This window comes from Neophocaena asiaeorientalis, unplaced genomic scaffold, assembly GCF_003031525.2.
Source record: "Neophocaena asiaeorientalis asiaeorientalis breed wild unplaced genomic scaffold, Neophocaena_asiaeorientalis_V1.1 scaffold648, whole genome shotgun sequence".
Taxonomy (NCBI): Eukaryota; Metazoa; Chordata; class Mammalia; order Artiodactyla; family Phocoenidae; genus Neophocaena; species Neophocaena asiaeorientalis.
The window spans coordinates 8,195,132-8,211,710 of NW_020172781.1; the positions used below are offsets into that span (position 1 = coordinate 8,195,132).

Consider the following 16,579-nt stretch of genomic DNA (forward strand, 5'->3'; position numbering starts at 1 on the left):
GCGTGGCCTCAGCACAACCTCTGGTGATGGTCTGCACATGACTATCGGATAGTCAGTGGTCTCTCAACCTTGATCCAGACACTGTGCACAGTTCTGGAGTTTCTGCTATGCACTCAAGGATCTTAAGGCAGAGACCAGGTCTCACACGAGACACATGGCCAAGTAAGTACTCTGGGCAGTGGCAGCTCTGTGGTTGTTACCTAAGGAAAAGCAGAATGCGGCTTTCCCTCCTGGGCCAGGCCAGGATCCATGACCATCTAGAGAAATGATCTGAAAGATGCGTTTGCGTTTTTGAGGCATGGCTTCTGTCCCCGGCCTTCCCCCGCCCTTTGCGGTGTTCTCAGCAATGCCCCACTTCTAAATCCTAGGGTCGTGCCAAGCCAGGCTGTGAGCACCCTCAGCCCCTACCCTGCTCCTGCAAGAGAAGAAAGAGGAGGGGGCTCGGAGGGCCTGCGAGCCCGCTCATGGCCGCTCCTACATCACCCTCACTCAGAAAGCATGTAATTACAAGCGACTAGGGCTGCGGCATGTCTTTGCCATCAGAGCCAGTGAAGCACAGATAACCCTGCAGTGACACTCAGAGGCTCACTTAATTCCCTGGAATACACGGCAAAGAGCATTGCTCCCCTGAAGGAGAGAGCACCAAACTGCCCTCCAGAGATGTGCTGGAGTGACGCGCAGTGTCTGTCATGGCACCGTGTGCTCCTACACACGGCCTGTGTGTGCTTGCAGCCTGGGGAGCCTGGACTGCCACCAGAACAGCACGGGGGGGGGGGGCCTGGCAGGACTGCAGCACCCTGCCCCACACACCCCTCACTTCACTCCTTAGACATGTATCTCCTGGACTGTGGGCTTGTTACCCCACTTGAGGCACCCGAGTCTGATTAATCTGGCCACAGACATCCAGGGAGCGCCATGTTCCCAGACAACGGCGTGGCCACAAGTCCTAACAGTGACGGACGGGGCGCTCCACAAACCCCAAGGCCCTAAACGAAATAGCTCCTACTGGAGACAGAGACCCAGCTCCACATCCCGAGCTCCCCTGGTACAAGGAGACCAGCATGACCAAGCTGCACAGGGAAGGCAGGAGGGGGTGGGGAGCTGTGCGATGGACAGACCTGTGGGCACGGGTCCCAGCCTGGGGCAAGTCTCTCGCCCTCTGGGCCTCACTTTTTGCATCTGCAAAAAGGGAAAATGCTGCAGAGGGTGTCAGATAGGGGAGGATGGCTGCAAAGCGTCCAGAACCTGAAAGGTGTTGGGAGTCTCAGCTGATGGGACGATGAGTGAGAAGCCCTGGGCAGGAGGGTGGGAGTGGGCTGGGGTGCCTTTTTATTGAACCCATGAAGTGCCAGAGGCATCTAAAGGGGCCCAACAATGCTAACCCACTCCACACGCATCACTACCCCGTGATGTGCCAGGCACGTGGGTCCACAGAGGGGCTGACCCATGAGTCCCGGCACTGGGCTGTATGTAGGGAAGGGAAGAGCGCCAGCAGAGGTCCGGGGCATAAGACCCTGACTAGCTGCTGGTCAGGCAGAGCCGAGGGAGGGCTTTCTGGGAGAGGACCATTTGCTGTGGGCACAGGGGACGATCTGGAGTTAGACTGCCTGTGGACAAGGAGGGGGAAGGCTGTTCCAAGCCCAGGGAACAGCGCAGAGGGAGGCACCAGTGCTGGGAATGGAGCACTGGGGTGCTTGGGGCAGAGTGTTGGGGGCAAATGTATGGAGGGTGGGGCTGCGGGCTGGAGAGCTGGAGAGGTGAGGCGGCAGGGCGGCTGGCCCACCCCCTTCAGCACCAGGCCTGCCTGAACAGGAAGCTCCTCCCCCAGGCCGATTCCTTGCAGGGCTCATCAGAGGAAGGCCTCCTGCTGGTCTCCAGGGCTGGGACCAGGCTGGGACTCAGTGCCCTCACCCCTGGCCAGTTCAGGTGGGAAGCCAGTCGATGTCCTTGGTCAGGGCTGGTAAACACACGGCCAGTCGCTGCATGTGTTGCTTGGTGGAAGTTTCCAGGGACACTCTCTCTGGGCATCTGTACGCTTCCGGGGGCTGGGGGGTGGGCTGGGTCTCAGGCTAGGACCCACCAGGGTCACAGTAGCGAGCAGTGGTTTCCTCACCTCCACAGAGCTGCCTTGGACAGACTGCAATCAACAAGCTCCCTGTGTGTGTTGCTTCTGCTTTTGCTACAACATTCACAGTGACCTACAGTGGCTCTCATAGGGGTGCGCCTGCCTGGAGATCTGCACAAAGATGTGCCATATTTCAGAGGAGCCGAGCGGTTAAGGTCCTTCCCTGAGCGGGGGGCACGTTCCCGGACAACACAGCTGCCGCCGTGTGACTCTGCCAAGGCATGTCACTTCTGTGCTCCCCACTTTTCCTTGCTTGTAAAACGAAAGGGGTACACTAAATGCCTTGCAGGTCTCTTCTAGTTTCAAAAAATTAAAAATCTACTCACTCTAGGAAGCCATCAAAACTGCGGTGGCTCTTTTAACTGCTCTGCTGGCCACAGCCCTAGAGCCCTCCCTGAGCTTGCCCGTGTCGGCGGCAGGGCGTGAGCACAGCCCTCCGGCGCTGCGATCTGTCTGGAAAGTCGGCGTCGCCAATGCACGTCCCCGTGGTCGGGATTCAGAGTCACAGCCAAGCGGCCATGGCCCCCTGGGCTCTGAACCCCGGGCCCGAGTGGTTGACAGGTGTGAGCGGATGTGTGGGATGGTCTGCTCCCTGCTGTCCTCCTTCCTGGCATTGTCGCCACGGCCCAGTGCATCCATCACACTGCGGAAGCACGGCCACGGGGTGGGGCCTCGGTGATGGCACTGCTCTGATTTCTGCGGACCCTTTCAGCCTGGCTGACTGCTCTCTGCCTGGGCAATCTGGACGCAGATGAGAGGATGGTGCTTTGACAGGGTGGAAACGTTTCCCTGGGGCAAGAGGGTGAGCCACAGGAGGGGCTGCGCCCCTACTCAGGCTCCTGCCAAGCCTGCCACACCCACATATCGCTCTCAGGACCCTAGGAGGTGGGGAGGTTCCTCTTCTACAGATCAGAGAGGCCAAGAGCCTGGACGAGGTTGCTGGCCAGGGCAGGGTCAAGCCTCCCACCTGCCGGGGAGGGAGGGGTTTTATTGTGTCCTCCCAGCATTCAGGACACACTGAGCAACCTGCACTTGCCTCTGATCCCTGCCCTCCCTGCTGCTGGGTCCACAAAGGTGACGTTGACAGCGGGCGGCCTCTCCCAGATTTCGCGGGAGCAGGAAGGAGGGCCGGGCTCCCGGGACTCCCCGCTGCTCCGCCACGCTGCTCCAGCAGGGGGCGCTGGCTCGCTTTTCTTGAGGCCTCCATTTATTGCCAGGGATCCCATCGGGCTAATTGACAGTCCAGCTCTCAGCAGAGAGGATTTTCTCACACCACATCGTGGTCTTTACCAGCTCATTCCTCAGATGATGTTTATTAATCTACTTCTGGAGAAATATTCGTTTTCTCTGCGGCTCGGCCATCTGTGTGGTAATGGGAAACGGAGGGACTAAGCACGCATCCAGGGAGACCGGAGGCAGGCAGGCAAGGGGGGAGCCGCCTGGTCTCTGCACCAGCAGGACGCAGAGCTACGAGGTGATATGTGGAGCGCTCCCGGGCAGGGCAGAGGCATCGGGGTAGTTTATGTCTCCGGAATGACAAAAGCCAGGTGGTCTGGGTAGCACTTTCGGCTCACGAATCTCCCTGCAGGGATGAAGAGATCTATTCCCCAGGCAGGGGGATTTATAACTGCCTGGGCCTGCAGAAGACCCTGTGCGCGGGGACTCGCTCGGGCTCACACGCTGATGCGCCCCACGCCGAGGCCCCTTTCTGGGGCAGGCGTGTGCCTACCGGGCGTCCGGGGAGGCCGTGGGACACCTGGGGGATGTGCGCTTGGAAGTCTCAGCCCGAACTGCCGCACTAAGCACAAGCTGGTTGCCCCGTCTGCTGAGGAGGGGAGTGAGGTCACGTGAGTGAGGTCACGTGCAGAGTCAGTGTATGGGGGGGAGGACCCACCCCAACACACACACTGGTTTCTCAGCTTTCACAGTCAAAGATGGAGAGCGAGGAGAGCAGCGGACATGGGGGAGCAGGGGCTCAGCCCCCCTCAGGTGAGACTAAGGGAGGGGCCCCACCCAGGCTGAAGACCCCAGGGATGGTGGCAGCCAGCCTGGCCCAGAGATCCCGCCCGTCCCGCCCGTCTCTCGGCACAGAGGGAGGAGCCCAAACCTAAGCTTGGTGCATCCCAGAGATTCGCAAGGACTTCCCAGGGCTCCGCACACACTTCCACCCAGAGGCAGGACTGGGAACAGGCCTCCCTTGTCTGAGGAGGGGCAGGGACCAGGCAGAATACAGGGGAGCAGAGAGGAAAGGGGCGTTTCATGAAAGCATGACAGGTGAGCTGAGCGAGGAGCCCGCTTTGCTCTTCCAGGTGCTGCGAAGCAGGGATGCCTGCCTCGCAGGCCTCCCTCCTGCGGCTTGGAGGGTCTTCTCCTTTCCCACCTTTCCCGTGTCCTCCCCTCTGTGCTCAATTCCCTGCCAGGCACTGGGGTCCTTCCCATCTGACAGGGCTGCAGAGTGAGCTGAGCCAGGAGCACTCACCGGGGCACGTCTGGCATCTTTAGGGCAACTGGAGGGAGAGGACAGGAGAGAACCATGGGACAGGGGGCCTCTTCTGGGGTGGGCCAGGCCAGGCTGACCCGTGGCCATCACTGGAATCCTCCCACCAGGCAGGTCTCACCTGCACCCCCCACACCTCCACTGTCACAGCTCAGTAAACAGAGACTCTAGGTTAAGCATCTCACCTAAGACCCAGGTCATGGGCAGGGCCCTGCTGGCAATGCAGTCAGTCAGCAGGGGGCTGGGGAGTCCAAGGCCCAGTGCTGCCACAGCCTCAGGCCCTGAACCCTCGTCTGGGGTGCCCCGTCACCCAGGATGGCGGACGCTGCACTGAGCGCTGTACTCCAGGCCGTCTGTGCGTGGGGCGCACCCAGGTCAGGCTGTGCAGGGCCAGGAGAAAGAGGAGGCCTCCCGCCACAGCGCTGAGCTCGTTCTAAGTGCAGCCGCTTTGCCCAGGCACCTGGCTCCTCACCTTCTCTGAGGCCTTTATCACATGTTTTCACTTTCCAGTGGCCAGTTCAGGAGGCTTCCTCTCTGTGCTCGCAGCAGCAGGGTCCCGGGCCTGGGGGGGATCCTGCCTCCACTCCTCGAGAGCCCCCCCACCTTTCTCAGGGGGGCCTCCTGCCTCACAGCCAAGGAGCTGGGAGCGGCCCTGGCAGACAGAGCCGAGCTCCTGTTCCATAGGCCCCTGCTGCCTGTGAAACCACTTGGGTTCCTTCCTTCCCACCCCCAGCCCTGACCTGGATGCTCCAAAATCCCCTCCGCGGCTCTGAACTGCATCTTCTGAGGGAACAGGGGCTGGCTGACCTGAGATTTGAACAAGTACCTGGGTTTTAAAGTACCAGTGGAAAGATTAATTGGCAAATCCATTATATTCAAGCAGCCAGAGATGCCTCAATTCAATTAAAAAAAAAAGGACTCTGATAGCATTCAGTGACTCTCTGCCATGAACATCCTCACATGAAGGGTTGTCTCCTCGGGGAGATGAAGGCTGTTAAGTACTGCATTTTAAGTACTTATTCAATAAGCTGTCGGTGCTTTCTGCTTGCTCACCTACCTAATCACCAAGCACCTGGTTCACTGCTCTGGTCCCTCCTCGGGAGGTGGGCTCAGGCAGAGACCCCTGCTCTTCCAGTGACGCCAACTCCTCTCAAGCCCAGGGATGAATCTGGACTGCACGAGGCTTCTCTTCTCTTGCACTTGGGCTCTCCTGGGAATGGTGGTCAAGGGCTGTCACACACGTACCACCAAGGGGCCTGGGACTGCCCTCCTGCAGAAACCACAGCCGCTGCCCACTCTGCTCTTTGCTGCAATGTGCATGAGGCTCCATGGCCGAGCCTGGGGATGGTTGCCTTGGAAAAGCCTGATGCCCAGGCCAGCCTTGCACAGGCTTTGCCTGCTGACCCCATTCAGGGCCCAAGCTGGGCAGTCATGGGGGGAGGGGCTTATTATGTGCTCAGGGATGGAGAGAAGAGGACCCTGTGTGTGGTGGCCTGCCCAGCTGATGCTAACACAGAAACCCCCTTTCCAAAGGGCCTTGCACCCATGGGTGATGTGTGGGTCCAAGCATGCCCCCCCACAAACCTGTAGAGTCTCACTCACTCATTTATAAAGCATCCCAGAGCTGTATTAGTCAGTGTTGTCCAAAGACAGAACGCACCGCCTCAGGAGGTGGTGAGCTCCCTCTCACTGGAGGAGTTCAAGCAAAGGCTGAGTGATCACCTGGCAGGAGCATTAGATGGGTGGGGATCTGGGAGATAGAGCACTGTCTTGGGACATGGCCAGACACAGATCCTAATGCTAGCTCCGTCGCTGAGCCCATGTGACTCGCCCATTGGGAAGGCACGCCTCTGTGCCACACTAGGCGTGGGCACCCAGACCACACCATGGCGGCCCCTCTCTTTGGTCCCACAGGATGGTGGTGCCTCCTTCTCTTCCTGCAGGACCCCCAGTCTTGGTCACTGACTCTCTTGGAGGACCCCGACCAGGCCAAGGAGGCTTACTTGCCGATTCGCCCACCTGGTCTTCTTTCGGGGGTGTGTGTGGCTGGGGTGCTAGCTGGAAGCTGCAAAGCTGATGGAGGGCTCTGGCCCCCTCTCTAGAATGGGGAGCCCTGACACTTCGTTGCCCTCCGCTTTGGCTCTAGCCACTGATGTCTGGGCAACAGGAAAGCCCCTGTCTGTACCATATCACACATACTGCCATAAAGTGAAAAAGTAAAGACCTAGCACGCACGTTGCACCAGTGGTAGCAACAGAAGTCAGAACATTTCTCTGGGATTCTGGTCCTAATTGATCCTGGCTGGGCGTACCTGCAATGCCAAGGCACAGCCCTAGGATCCAGAATCCAGGTGCAGCTGAAAGCCTGTCCTGCTCCTTTTCCTCTTTTCTGCAGCAAATGTGATCTGCTGACTGCCCCCAGGTTCAGACACACACACACACACACACACACACACACACACACACGCACACACACACGCACGCACTGGCCTTCCAGCCCTCAGCATAACTTCGCAAGCATTCTGCAGGATGAGGGCTAGAGCCCTCTCTGGGGGCTGCTGCTTTGCCCAGTAAGGGCCCCCAGGGTCAGGTGCTAAACGAGAGAAGACTGCTCATTTCCTCACTAGCAGTGCCTGCCCTGGGCTCGACATGCAACTGTGTTTTCTGCCAAAGTGCACAGGCAAGAAGACAAATAGTGGCTGTGGAGACCTCAAGAACAAAGACCAAGCTAGCTGTGCAGTGTGGGGAGAGAAAGAGGAAGAGGGAGAGAAAGAGAGTTCTCAGGCCGAGTCTCACTTGACCTGCCTCTGCTGCAGCAGCCTCACTGCCAAACCCGCCCCGCAAACTGCCTGGAACAGAAGAGCCAAGCAGCCCGTGAATCACGGGGCTGGAGGGCCCTGCAGAGGGGAGCTGGTGCTGCTACGCACACGGCTGCTTCCACTTCACCTCTGTGGGCTCCAGGGACAAGTGCTCTGCCGTCCCAGCCAGTGACAAACCAGCCCACCTCCTGGTCATGAAGGGGCAGCAAGAAAGGCCTGCCTGGGACCCCATGCGGGGCAGGGCAGCACACAGGCCGGCAGGGCGGCTGGGAGGTGGGACCTGAAACCCAGCTTTGCACCTGCTGTGGGGGCAGGTCTCCACCCACCCAGCCTGTGCGTGCCCCTCAGCTGCGAGACTCGAGGATGGGCTGGAAGTTTGCAAGGGCCCACACCATCCTAACAGACAAGGATACCCTGGCCTATGTGGGTCACTTGGAAGGCTGGAGGCCAGAGACCTCTCTTCCTGGGCTTGTCGGGAAACAGCAGAGAGCACACAGCATGGCAACTGTCCTAGGCCTTTGGCTCCCTGCACTGAAGCTGAAAGAATGCAGCCTGTTTCCCCTCATCTGATCTGCCCTCAGAAGTCTCTAGAAGGTCAGGATTGGAAAGGTGTGCAGAGACCACTTCTAATCCCTTTGTTTTCCTGAGGGCAGGCCTGAGGCTTCGAGCAGGTCAGGCCCTGATGAGGGAGCTGGGCACAGAGCAGCCAGGCAGCGAGGCCCAGGCTCCCGTGCTGCGGGCCTTGCTGCCCCCTCCCAGCCTCAGGGCTGGCCCAGTCCTCAGCCTGGCCCTGGGCACAGACTGCATTGTTTAAATGAACCAATGAACTAATCCATGGTATTGTGCTCACTGGACCTACCCCAGAGCTGCTCAGAAAGACAACAAACATTTTCCCAAAGCAAGCAACTCCATGATCCAAAATTCACACCACCTACCATCCAGGGGTGATAAGCTAGGATCCCGGGTACACCTGGTTTGACCCCTTTCTTGCCTTAGCACCCGAGGCCCTGGAGGAGGGGCTCCTGGCCGCAGGCACGCCTGTGATCAGGCTGGCCATGGATGCCTGACGGCCTGCCGCTGGCTCTCTCTCTCTTTCGAGCAAAGGACATGAAGTGGGACAGGAAAAGAAAGGGCGGGTGAGGCTGCAACCCACGGTGGTCAACACCTGTTCCACAGGTACATACAAATTTCATCCCTTCTAAAGTTTATCCACCCACATTACCATAAGAATCTAAGTTTAGCACTGTCCTTCACACCTAAAACAGTAGAAAGTCAGCACGAGTACATGTGCATTAGGAAGCCTGTCATGAGCTGTTCATACGTTAACTCCTCAATTCCCATGTTAAGGGAACCCTGAAAAGTAGGAAGCTTGTTCCCACTTCAGCAACGAGGAAACAGGCTGACAGTGGTGAAGTCACCTGCCTAGGGTCCCACAGGTGGCACGCGGCAAGGCCAGACCTGAGCCCCAAGCTCTTTGCACCCTAGTTCACAACCATGGATCACAGCACCAGGCAGAGTCGAGAGTCACCTGCCTCAGAGGCCGAGGAGCAGCGGCAGAGGGCGGAACCAGGCCCGACCCGCCTACCCGCGCCTGGTCCTGTCCCTCCACAAAATTAAAGTCACAAGGGACACCTGCAAAGGGGGCAGGGCCGAAGAGGAAGCTGGAGGTGAACCAGACTGAGGTTCTGGCGTCCTTTCAACCAAGTTGCCACTTCCTACAGCCCCAGCTCCTGGCTCCCGTCCCATTCGGATCGCCCCTGGGAAGTAAACACACGTTTGTCACCGTGACAGCACAATAATGAGAGGAAACCAGGGCCTGGAGTAGGAGCAGACGGGGCACACAATGCCCCCCACACAGGGCAGCCCGGCCGAGGCCGCCTCCACCCAGAGCACAGTCACTCCCTCCTGGGTGCCTGGCTCAACCTGCTGCCCTTCAAAGGCAGGGACCTCAGATAGTCTGGGATGTCTTTCTAGAAAGGTCTTTCCAAATGTGACTCCCAGGTTGTTGCCAGGCAACCAAATGGCAGCGGGACAGGTGCCCCTCAACCCCAACCGCCTGCCCCTGTTTATCTGGACGCACCTCGGCTGTCACCCCTGGTGAAAAGGCGCAGGGGTGTGCTGGGTGGCAATTTCAACCCTGACCCATCTCGGAGCCACTGAGGTCTATCTGGTCAAGTAACTGGGAGATGGGGCCTGGGTCTGGACGGGCTCTCCCTCCAGCAATGCTGGCATCCACTCTTCCGGGCCTCCCTCAGTCTCAGGCCAGGAAGGGGCCTGGCTGTGAGTTACTGGCAAAAGCTGGCAAAGAAGTATGTGAAGCCACTCTGTGTGGCTTCTGCCTGGTGTCTGGGAAATCAGCTCCGAGGTCACGGGAAGAAGCGGCCGACTGTCCCCTGGGCCTCCCATCCCAGCCAAGGCGGAATGTCTCATCAAGCCTGCTACCGCTTCCTCCCCTCACCCGGAGGGGCTGCTGTGATGCCCAGGCCCCGGGGAGCGGGGGCCCGGGAGTACCACGCTCGCTCCTGCAGACTCACATCCCAGCCAGAAGCCCAAGCAGCCAGAAGGAGCATCCCCCGAAAGCACGCTATCCACACTGCCGGGCCGCCCTGCCTGGCACCAGCCCAGGAGGCAGGGCCACACATACCTGTTAAAGAGGTTGTTGCGGCGAACCATCCGAAGAAAGCCAGTGGGGTCGGTGACCGAGTTGAGCCTGTTGTTCATCTCCTCAAACTGCTGGTCCATGATGTCTCCGGCTTCACTCTCTGTCTCACTGCTGGCACAGGCCCTGTGGGGAAACGGCAGAGAAAGGGCGCTGAGCACTGCTGCAAGCCTGCTCCGAGGCCCTGTCAGTCCAGCACCCAGCGCGGCCCCGCACGGCACCTCCTGAGTCCCTTTCTGCTCCCCTCAGCCTACACCCTGCCCACTCGTGTCGCACTCCGCTGGCTGCATCCCCTGTGAACCCGCTGCAGGAAAGGGCTGGGCCGGCACCCAGGCTGCACTCCATGCATCCAGCGTGTGCCCGACACAGGCCGGGTGCTCAACCACCATTTGTTGTGTCCTGACTGCCAGCCGGGCGCTCCGCCAGGGCACAGGTTGGGTGAGTGTGCTGAGTGGCAGGAGCCCCAGTCCATTCCAGCCCAGAACCAGTAATTAAGCACCTACCTGTGCCAGGCACCATGCCAGGTGGGGGCACACAGCCCCCAAAGGCATTTTTCCAGACGAGGAGACAAACAGGCACACGAGTGGCTGCAGTGCCAGGCAGAGGGGGACTTTGAAATGTAGGCTTGAGAAACGTTGCTGACTGGAGCCCATTTCCAAGCTCAGCATGAGGGTGTTATAATTTTTGAATTAATAAATTCATATTTCCCCTGTGACAGACTGTAAAAGAACATCTCACAATGGATTTTAAATAAATAGAAGTACCCAGAAGGGCCCTGATTCATCAGTATGATTAAAATAACAAAGGGCATATTAAACGTAAAAGCTGTGCCCTGTGGCCCCACAGACGTGATGACATGGTCACAAAGGTATCCGGGGGGGGGGGCGCTGGCCTCCGCCGGTCCTCACCGTGTCCCAGTCCACCGAGGCTGAGGCTCAGCGAGGGCAGACCTCTATGTGGAGCCCCGTCTTCCTTCAGCATCCTGATTACATGCAGACTTTGTGGAAATGCTGAGTGGTGTCTGGCCCACAGACGACACCCAACCCACGTGGCAACTTTGTTTAAAGTCTCCTGCTGCCTAAGGAGCAGAGGGGAAGAGTGGAGAGTGCCAGGGCACTGGAGGCAGAGGACAGACGCACAGACCAGCCACGTAAGCCACTCACATGCTGGAGAAGCGGGATCTAGAAAGGAACAGACTTCCTGCTGCCCAGAGGGAAAAGGCTTGGCGCCTTGAGATTTGGGTTTGGCCCAGGTGAGCATGGCCTGCTTCAAATGGCTAGGCTGGTGAGCCCGTGGCATCAGGATTACAGGACAGAGAAGGGGAATGACCCCCTCACCGGGTCGTCACAGAGACAAATGAGACGCAGCGTGTGAAGCTGCTCAGTAAACCTGAAGGCTCTAAGTGAACGTCAACCCTGGTGAGATGTCCATTTTATGTGTCAACTTGACTGGGCCCTGGGGTGCCCAGACATTTGATGAAACATTATCCTAGGTGTGGCTCTGAGGGTGTTTCTGAGAGGTTAACATTGGAACCAGTAGACTGAGGAAAGAAAACTGCCCTCCCCATGTGGGTGGGCCCCATTCAATCCACTGAGGGCCTGAACAGAACAAAAAGGGGGAGTAAGAGAGCACTCCCTGCCTGCCTACCTGCCTTTGAGCTGGGACACGGGTCTCCTTCCCCTTCAGATGTGGACAGATTGGAACTTACATCACCGGCTCTCCTGCGTGTCCAGCTCGCCCACAACAGATCTGGGACTTCTCAGACCTCATAACGGTGTGAGCCAATTCCTCACAATAAACTTCCACGCATGTGTCTGTGTGTGTGTGCACGCACGTGCCCTATCTGTTTCTCTGGAGAACCTGGCATCAGGCACCAGATTCCGACTCAGCCGTGCTCCTTGCAGAAGGTCACGCAAACGTCCCATCACTGGGAGAGGATCTCAGGATCCGGAGCCCCAGAGAAGTGTCAGGACTGGGGCAGTCTTCAAGGGCGGCAGAGAGGTATGATTTCTGAGCCAGCTGCTGTCCTTCGTCCCAGAACCACACCGATGGCTGGTAAAGGCATTAGCCTGCCTTTCTTCCCAGCCACACAATCCGGACATGACCCTTCAAACCCAGTACAGTGCCCAGCATACAGCAGGTACGCAAAGAGGAACTGCTGAACGAATGCCTATACTGGAGAGCATTTTACAACATGCAAAGTATTTTCACACAGATTTAATCCTATCTGTCCAACAAGCCTGTGAGGCAGTTCTCGTCATCTCCACTTTATTTCTGAGGAGACTGAGGTCTGGAAAAGCTGAGGAACTTGGCCAAGGAGCACTAAGTGGTAGAGCCAGACCTGACCTCCCCGCCCCTCCCCCTCTAAGGCTCTAAGTGTGGGGTTTGACTAGGGGAAGGAAGGGATTGAATACAGGAAACTTCCGAGCACCTAAACAAATCACCATGGCTTCCAACCTGTTGGAGAGCAGAAGCAAGGTTTTATTCCTCTTGCCACCCCACGGGCGTCAGTCGACAGGGTGAGCAGCTGAAGGCTTAAAATGCTCCCTTGGGAGTTGAGGGCCCTTCACAGAGACCCTGGTAAATATCACTCAACAAGCTCTTCCGTCCAGGGACACATTTATCATCTGAACGCGATGGCCTGCTTGGAGCTGAGAAATCTGCCTGTCATTCGGTGCTTTGCAAAGGCGAGAAGAATTGGCTGGAACCGGTATCGGCCTCCATTATCTTGCAGCTCCGCTCGTGCTGTCAGCTGCGGACTGAGCCCTCAGAATCTCATACTTAATGGGGTTGTTTCCTATTTCCTGACCCTTCAGAGTATTAACACTGAAGGGAAAAACAAACAGGCGATGTCAAAGATAAGGGAATCTCCCATTTACAAAACAAGACTCATCTGTACAGCAGGGATTCCGAGTGTCTTGCCATCAACGGTCGCCATATCACAAGCACAGGCCCTTCATTTCTCTGAGAGACTTTCTAGAGATGGCATATCAGCTAGTCTGATGCCATTCACTTCAATCCAGCAAGGATTACTGAGTGGGACCTACGTGCAAGAACCACAAAGGCCAAACAAGAGAGTCTCACTACGCCTGCCTTCAAGGCACATACCAACCTGTATGACTAGTGACTACTGGCTAAGGTGGGTTAAGAAGGAGGCAGGAGGGTATCAGCCTATAGTCAAGAGAGGGAGGGCATAAGAGCTTTCCTGGAATTAGCTGCATCTGAGCGGCATCTGAAGGATACAACTTTGACAGGTAGAGGCTGGGATGGTGGCTGGGAGTGGAGGGATGGAACAGTATGAGGAGGTGTGGAGATAAGATAAGGTGTGGGGACTCTCTGGGGCCCAGGGAATAGCCCAGGGGAGCTGGAGGAGAGGGAAAGAGTGGCAGAGAGGAAGGAGAGAGTGGTGGGAGGCCTTGAACTTGGAAGGCAGTAGAGAGCTGTCAGTCCAGGCCTCTAAGCAGGGCGTAGTGGGCTCAGGGCTGCTGTCTGAGAGACAGTCAACTGGCCCAGACTGGCGAATGCCAATTACACGGGAAGGAGAAAGTCAGGTGGCTATTACCAGCACCTACTCAGAAGCAGCCCTGAAGGCCCAGGGTCGAGCCCAGTGGGGGCTGTTTGCCCCTCACACCTACTAGAAACCCCACTCTCAGGAGTTACTATTGTGTTAATACATTAATGTGCCCTGGGTCTCAACACGCCAGGTGAGGCAAGCTTTCCACAAGCCCTCGGGCTCTGAGATCTGGGTAGTGGCTCCCTCCTCTGCCCCGAGCTCCCATCCCCTGTCTCCCTACAAATGGACAAGGCTGGCTGTGAACCCACCTTCCTGGTTCCTCCTCATTCTTTGCTCTCTATTATCACCAACAATGGTTCTGCTTGTCCTGTGGTTGGGCCGGTTATCTCATTAGTCTGGACCTATGAACTAGGGTGGCAAGGCTGAGAGTGAGGAAGTGAGAACTAACAGGAGAAACATTACCAAACAGAGAACTTATCTTCCTGAAACTCATTGAAGGGAAAGGGTAAAAGACAACTAGCAGTTAATTTATGGCAGACAGAGAAACTGAAAGTAGAAGCTAGTCTTCAGTGGAAGAGGAAGGGGTTCAGTTTGGACATGCTGAAAGTGCAGACAGGACACTGAGTTGGTGATGCCAAGTATGTAGACACTGATTCAATTATTTAGATGGTCTTCCTTCCAGAAGGGCTGGAGACTATTAGAAATCCAAGTCTGGTGCAGAAGAGAGAGGTTGGGACCAACTGTTTAATATCCCATTCATTTATTCACTTAATAAACGTTATTAAGAATTTGTTATAAATATCCTGCTATACCACGTTCGGTTCTAGGTAAAATGGAGTAAAAACACATTCCACCCCACCTTTCCGACTGAATACAACTATAAATTCTTGATGGGCTGCACAGAACAGGGTATCTGAGGAATGTGAAAAGTAAACAATAACAGGCAAATGAGGGAGGAAGCCCAGAATTCAAAGTGCCACCAAATCAGTACTGAGCTTCACACTCTTTGTCCCTGTGAAATCCATCAGACAGGTCTCTCTGAAACCCCCAGCAGGAATCAGTGTGAACAGAGACCTCCAGGAGACGCCCTCTGTTTCTGGCTCAGAGACACTACAGAAAATCTCCCATTTTTCTTATTCTTTCATTTCTGTTCTAATGTTCCAGGCCACAGACAAATCCTGTTAGTTGACCTACTCTAAAATAATTGCTAATGGAAGTCATTCAGATAGAAGGGAAATGACACCAGAAAGAACTAGGAACATCAGGAAAGAAGGGAGAGTAACAGAAATATCAAATGTCTGAGTAGATATAATAGACTATTCTTCTCCTAACACTGTCTGCTGGAGTTTTATTTATATTTTTTAAATAAATTTAGTTTTATTATTTATTTATTTATTTTTGGCTGTGTTGGGTCTTCGTTGCCGTGCACGGGCTCTCTCTAGTTGTGGTGAGCAGGGACTGCTCTTCATTGCGGTGCATGGGCTTTTCACTGCGGTGTTTTCTCTTGTTGTGGAGCATGGGCTCTAGGCGCATGGGCTTCAGTAGTTGTGGCACGCGGGCTTCAGTAGTTGTGGCTTGCAGGCTCTAGAGTGTAGGCTCAGTAGTTGTGGCGCACGGGCTTAGCTGCTCCGCGGCATGTGGGATCTTCCCAGACCAGGGATCAAACCTATGTCCCCCGCATTGGCAGGCGGATTCTTAACCACTGCGCCACCAGGGAAATCCCTGGAGTTTTAATGTAGGTAGATGTAGTATGTAAGACAAATACAAGATGGGGAGGGGTGCTGGTAAAGGTTCCCATGTGGTGATAAGACTTTTATATTTTTCTTGAATTAATAAAGTATCACTAGTAAGTAAACTGCAGAATATAAAAAGTATATATATATTATAATCTCTAGAACAACTATTTTAAAAGCTACAAAAAGAAACACAGTCAAAGACACAAGAGATAAATTAAGGGACTTCAAAATAAAAGTTCAAATAACCCAAAATAAGGCAAGAAAGGGGTAACAGAGGAATGAAAAACAGAGACTCAAATGAAAAACTAATATTAATATGACATACATAAATCCACACATATCAATAATTACATTAAAAGTAAATAGTCTAAATACAGAGACTGACAGAATGGAATTAAAAACACAATCTAATTAAATGCTTTTATAAGAAATTCTCTTCAAATATGATACAGGAAGGTTTAAAGTAAAAGGATACAAAAAGATTTATCATGCAAATAGTATTCAAAACAAAGCTGGAGTGGTTATGTTAATATCAAAGTAGACTTCAAAGCAAAGAAAATTACCAGGGATAAAGAGGGACATTACACAATGATAAAAGGGCCAATTCACCAGGAATATAAAATGGTTCTCAATGTGTATTCACCTATCAGCAGAGCTTCAAAATACATGATGTAAAAACTGACAGAACTGAAAAGAGAGGTGGATAAATTGACAGGGATTTTAATACTCCTTTCTTAGTAGTTGACAGAACTGGTAGACAGAAAATCAACAAGATACAGAAGAACTGAACAATACCATCAACCAACTGAATATAATTGAAATTTAGAGAAAACTCTACCCAACAAAAGTACAACACATATTCTTGTCAAATGCATGGAGAATATTCCTCAGAATAGATCATACCTTGGGTCATAAAACAACCTTAACAAATTTTAAATAATGCAAAATATGCCCTCTGCCCACCATGGAATTAGATTTGAAAGCAAAAAAACGAAAGTTAACAGGAAAATCTCCCAACACTTGGAAACTAAACAACACACTTCTAAATAACTGTCAAAGAAGAAGCCTTAAGAGAAACTAGGAAAATACTTTGAACTGAACAAAACTGAAAATACAACATAAATTTGTGGGACATAGATAAAGCCTTAGAGATAAGTAAATAGCATTAAATGCTTATATTAAAAAAGAAAGGGCTCGGGCTTCCCTGGTGGCGCAGTGGTTGAGAGTCCG

At 54.6% G+C, this 16,579-nt stretch overlaps 1 protein-coding gene across 3 annotated transcripts in view; it reads right to left on the reverse strand.

The window, feature by feature from the left end:
* The window catches only part of TTC28 (tetratricopeptide repeat domain 28), a 540,393-nt gene that overhangs the window by 31,125 nt on the left and 492,689 nt on the right, over positions 1-16,579 (reverse strand). For all 3 annotated transcript variants that reach the window (XM_024741376.1, XM_024741377.1, XM_024741378.1), the window contains one exon: positions 10,085-10,225. In XM_024741376.1, coding sequence (XP_024597144.1) covers positions 10,085-10,225 — 141 coding nt within the window. The remainder of the gene's footprint in view (positions 1-10,084; positions 10,226-16,579) is intronic.